General features: G+C 43.1%; 1 protein-coding gene across 1 annotated transcript; it reads left to right on the top strand.

Moving 5' to 3' along the window:
• Positions 1 to 1,977: 1,977 nt before the first annotated feature.
• Positions 1,978 to 5,645, top strand: LOC125519643 (the record flags this gene model as incomplete). Its single annotated transcript, XM_048684379.1, has 4 exons — positions 1,978 to 2,231; positions 2,328 to 2,421; positions 4,672 to 5,007; positions 5,451 to 5,645. Coding segments are annotated over exons 3-4 (525 nt in total), but the record flags the coding sequence as incomplete, so codon positions are not given.
• Positions 5,646 to 5,958: the final 313 nt, after the last annotated feature.

Genomic DNA, 5,958 nt, shown 5'->3' with positions numbered 1-5,958 from the left:
TCTGCAAAACATGAGGGCCGTATATTTCATCAGCACGGATAATTGCTATGAAAGAAAGATTTTGTACACTCAGTTCCATTGTTCTGCTAGTAGTAATGGTATTTGATGCAGATATTTAAATTCTTTTCTGATTTAGCCGAAGTGATTTGAAATATGTAACAACCAATAGTCTGCAACAACACTAACAGGCTGGAATCAGAAAAGAATTTAAATATAGCTGAAACGAATAAATGTAGTGTGGTTCTAATTATAGTTTTGATACTGCCAAAGATTATTATAACTATCTTATCCCGGTAAATTTTTAAGAACCATGCTGCTAGTTCTTTATGATGGGCGTCCAGGCAGAAGAACTGCTACCAGACCCTTGTAAAGACCTCTGATCAAGACCATCACACATATCTAGAACTTTTTACTTAGATTACTGGTAATACCATCACAAATGCTTGAGAACCTCGAGATTCAACCTGACATCATCCAAGCTTCTGATTTGGTTGTACAAAAGTCAAAGGAAATGAGCTAAAGAAGGAACCGAGCAAAGCTTTAACTTGCGCGCGATCCTTATGGTTCTCCCCTTTCTGAACTAAACTAAGCAGCTATGCACTGTAATTATTCCAAAATGTGCCTGTTATTCTATACACATGATACTAAAAAATCCTGTAGAAACAGAACAGTCTTGATACTTTAGATTTCTAAACAGTCATAAAGAGAAGATTGTTAAACACACATACTATATTTATTCTAATGGTGGTGGTTCTTGAAATTGCTTGTCATCTGGGGTCAAAGACAGCAACATTTCAGAATTATACGTGTGCTAGAAATCTGCACTTCTAAATAATACAATTGACAAGAACATCGAATTGGGTGCACTTACAGTGGGTTAATTGATTGTATTTGGACAGCAGCGGGAAAAGGCTTGCATTCTTCTGAAAAAATTTGTGCCTGTTTCTCCGCAATGGAATCTACAAGTTGTACATCCTTTTCTAACTGCTCATCAACACTACCAGGGAGCAATTTGTCAGGTAATCTATGTTTCGGATGCCCCAATATACTAAGGTTAAAACATCATCTAATACTTTCTGTACAATGAAGTACATTCTGCATCAAATAGTCCTTTCTGCTTACAGTGCTGGAAACTGTTCAAGTGAAAATAGCTACCGATTATCAGTGTTATACCAACCTTCACTCTGGGTGGTCGACGTAGAAGCTAGCTTCCACCAAGTTAACAATTAGACGGAGAAGGTCCACTCGCCTACCTCTCCCATGCAACAACACAAAAGATGATGCACGCTGAATCTGAGTTTGCAATTCTCATCACACACCATATATCTAGCATCTGTCTGTAACAAAATCTAACACTCAACAAATGTAAGCCTCAAAGAACAAAGAGATGCATTCCTCTCACCTGAATTGCTATGCGTGATACCGAGGAAATTCACGATCTCTGCCAAGTCTGCAGAACCCCAACCATCAGCACAAGGAAAAAGCAAGCATTCCAAATTTAGTGCGGCGAAAAGGGTGGACCAGGAACCTTATGTTGGATCCTGATGTTATCCTCCTGCCAGTTCTGCTGTCCCCCTGCCAGTTCTGCTGCGTGAACGGCGATCTGTCGCCCAGCAGTCGCCGGCGGCGAAGAGCGCGGGGCGGGCGGCGTCTCCGCGGCTAACGGCTGCGGAATTTTGCGGGGCGGCGAACGGCGCGGGAGAATGAGGAGGGGGCGAGCGGTTGGCGAGCAGGGTCCGAGCGGCGGTGTGGTCGAGAGGTTGGAAGGGGCGTGCGGGCGTGCGAGACGATTGGTAAATCATTAACAGCTCGTTTGGTACCCATCATTTGGGTCGGATTTGGTGGATTTCATTTGCGAATTCCGGAATATACTTGTTTGGCTGCCACAGAATTGAGGGTGGATTTCATTCTAAGATTCCAGAGGATGTAAACTTGGCCTAGTCCCAAATCCCAGCCCCTCGCCCGTCATTCTCCCAGATTCCACTCGCTCGCTTCCCCCACCCTACCCCGACGCCTTCGTCTCTCGCCTCCTTCCCCCACCCTACCCTGACGCCCGCCGCCGCCGCCGCCGCCATGAGCCCCACCTTCTCGGCCGCCGCTGATGCACCCCCCGCCGGTGAATAGCTTCTCCCCGAGTTCTCTTCCCCCGTCCCCTCTACACGCGAAGCTTTCTGTTCGATGGTGTGCTGCCTCCGGTGACCACAGCGCCGTCGTCGAGCTCTCAAATCCTGGTAGGTTCTCCCTCCACCTCTCTTCTCCCCCTCCCTCTCTCTGGTGGATCTTTTCTGCTTGAACCCTAACCCTAACCTGAACCCACCTCCATCCAGCCACCCGATCCGGACAGAAGATCGACTTCTTGACGATTCCTCCGCCAGCCCACGGTCGGTCAGCTCCACACCCCGGAAGATCGACCTTTTTGTGGTACGTGGTCAGCGTGTCTGCGTCCCCTCTATGCAAACAGAATGGATCTCTGAATTTAATGCGTTTTGCACACTGATTATTTTGTCTGAATTCAGTATAGAACAAAGTCAGTGTGGTTGGACAGTGATTTTTTTGTCTGGATTCAGTATAGAACAATTCAGTATGGGCCGCAAGCAGACATGAACCCCTGATTTCAATATGTTTGCACACTGATTTTTTGTCTGAATTCAGTATAGAACAATTTCAGTGTGCTTGCATAATGATTTTTTGTCTGAATCAGACTGGGTTTTTTCCAGACTGAGCTGATTTTATATTCGGGCTTGTTATTGAAGCTAGATACTTGAGCATAATGTTTTGAAATACAAGTTCAGGATAGTTTTGATTCACTCCGTTTTAGGAGAGAGTGTTAATAACATGTTCAATAAGACTGTGTCAATTGTATCGTATGGCGATTGAAGCTTCTTTTTATGTGAAACTCTAATGCTTGATGGTTTTGTTTGTTATGATCTATTTTTCCAAAAGTATGGGGGCGCAGGTCTGTTCATCCACCTGACAAAAGTGAAACCGAAAGTAGCATAAACCCTGTTTGGGTTTTGCCCATCTTTTTCCTCCATCTAAGCTTTCTTGACAAGCAACTGCATCTGTTTTTTGTGTATCACTAGTAATAAGCATGAGTTTTTTGTGTATCACTAGTAATCGAGCTTGAGTTCTTTCTCAATTGTTATTTTCTTCATCTTAATATAGATGTCGGACTTGTACATTAACACATTGCATGGTGATGAGAGGAGAAAGAAAAGGAAGAGGGCAGCTGCTGGATTTTTTGTGTCGGTTGTCGCGATAGTTCAACACACGTATTGTCAGAGGAAGATTAGAGAGCTTGATGATTTCAGTGAGGATGAGGCGGAGATTAGGATTAGAAAGCAGATGCTTAGATCAATTTATCGGGGTTCTAACAAGCACTGTTTTGATAGTTTGCGCCTAACTAAACGGTCCTTTGTGGACCTGTGCGCTATCTTGCGTGAAAGATGTGGTTTGGGGGACACATTTTATGTGTCGGTTGAAGAATCAGTCACAATGTTTCTGCTAGTGCTAAGCCATGGGATGAAATACCGGTTAATTGAAAGCACGTACAGATGGGCACTCGAGACCATCAGTAGGCATTTCAATGAGATCTTAAGAGCTGTCCTTTCCTTGTCTCATGAGTTTATAAAGCTACCAACCCCTTCAGCTGAGCAGCCCGAGGATAGTAGATGGAAATGGTTTCCAGATGGGCTAGGAGCTTTAGATGGCACACATGTTGATGTCCGTGTTTCCGCTCTCAAGCAAGGCAGATACAGGAATAGAAAGCAAGATGTGACCACTAATGTGCTTGGTGTTTGTGACCGGAATATGAAGTTTTTGTATGTCTTAGCTGGATGGGAAGGTTCTGCATCTGATTCACGAGTGTTGCGAGATGCAATGTCACAACAAGACGCTTTTAGAGTTCCACATGGTAATTCTCTGTCTTGGTACGGTAGAACAACTAAGTTATGATATTTCAATGTAAATATAATATCTAATACTTGTTATTTTTGCAAACATTAGGAAAATACTACCTTGTAGATGCTGGGTACACTAATGGTCCGGGCTTCTTTGCTCCATACCGGTCAGTCCGGTACCATTTGAAAGAATGGGCAGCTAATGGAAATAACCCACAAACTCCAAGAGAGTTATATAATCTGCGACATGCATCAGCTAGGAATGTGATAGAGAGAACTTTTGGTCTACTAAAGATGAGATGGGCTATTTTGAGGACTAGTTCATTTTTTCGCATACGGAATCAGGTATCACATAGTATTTTGCAAAACCAAGCCTCCGTTTATTTTTATTTTTTTATTAACACGCCAATAATACCATCTCGCAGATCCGTGTCATTAATGCTTGCTGCATATTGCATAACTTTCTAAGAGATAGGCAGAGAGAGATGGATCATATAATGCTAATTGACGTGGATAATCAGTTAAATGTTGCTGCCATCGAACATCCTGAAGAACCAAACATGATTAGACATGTTGAATCAACAACTGAGTGGAACAACAAGCGAGATACCTTAGCTAATCAAATGTGGGCAGATTACCAAAGGAGACGCGGGGGAGCCAATCATTGATTTCATTCATTTGTATGTTCATATATTTCATATGCCTATTTTTGAACCCCCTCTCTCTCTCTCTGGATTCTACGTTTGTCTCATACATATATTGTTGCTTGCAGGAAGATATGGATGTGGAGAAGAAAGGAGGTAGAAACTACCTTACCTGGACGGATGAAATGGATGAAGCAATGCTGAATGTGTTCGTGGAGCATTACAATAGAGGGGATCGTGCTCAAAATGGGTGGAAGCCACATGTTTACACTGCAGTTGTCAAGAATGTTCGAGCCAAGTGCAATGTGGATATCACAAAGGAGAATGTCATATCAAGGTGCAAGACTATTGATAGACACTATGTCAATGTCAGCAAGATGTTGTCAACGAGTGGTTTTGGGTGGGATTGGATCCATAACAAGCTTATGGTTGATAGTGAGGACGTGTGGAGAAACTATGTCAAGGTAAGCACTACATCTTGAGCATCTATGTATTCATGGCATGGCCACAAGATTCATTTTCATCATTCATGTGGTCAAGTAGTCTTATTCGAAAACAATGCACTTATACACCTTCTCCACCTTCTCCATCATGATGTGGAATTCAGCCAAGTTTATTTGAAAACATGCACTTATACTTGTTCATGCATAGCCTTCTAATCAGTAGTTTACTCATCATTTCCCCTATGTTTTGCTATTATATTAGTAATCAGCCTTCTCTTGAGAAACAATCACAACTTGCAGCAGTGCACTTGTTTTCCCCATTATTTATGTGATTTTGCACCATGACATGAGTTACATCTTAGCTGTAGTCTACGATTTTCTCTTTGGATGTGTGTTTGGTGTTTGGATGGATGTGTGTTCATTTTCCACCATGACATGAGACTATTTGTCTTCATGGGTTGCAGGCAAACAAAGATGCAGCATGCTACAGGCACAAGGTCATAAAGTTTTGGGACTCTATCAGCCTTGTCTTCTCGAAGGATCATGCCACCGGAACCGGAGCCAGAACTGCTGGTGAAAGTGCAGCGGAAATGGCTGCAGAGAATGTCAACAACATCAACACTGATTCTGCCGCAACATCTTCAACCCAAACCGGCGAGGAAAAGATATCGATCGGATGACTCAATTGCATCTATGCTTGGAGAGAAATTGGATAATTTTACCAGTGCCTACAAAGCTGATATCGCTCAAGTTGCTCCTCCTGAGAAACCCTCCTCTCCTGAAGAAATACTTGACGCTCTCAATGCAATTGTGGGACTGGATGATGATGGCTTGCTAGCAGCTTATGATTTCCTCATAGCAGATGACCGCAAGTTCAAGGCTCTTATGGCGCTGCCTGAAAGGATGAAGAAGAAATGGATCCTCAAGCAAATCAACCAATGAAGGTATGTTTCTTGTTCTGTGATTAGTTAC

This window comes from Triticum urartu, chromosome 7 (genome assembly GCF_003073215.2).
Source record: "Triticum urartu cultivar G1812 chromosome 7, Tu2.1, whole genome shotgun sequence".
NCBI lineage: Eukaryota > Viridiplantae > Streptophyta > Magnoliopsida > Poales > Poaceae > Triticum > Triticum urartu.
The sequence above is the reverse complement of the archived record's forward strand: the minus strand, read 5'-3'. Positions and strand labels throughout refer to the sequence as shown.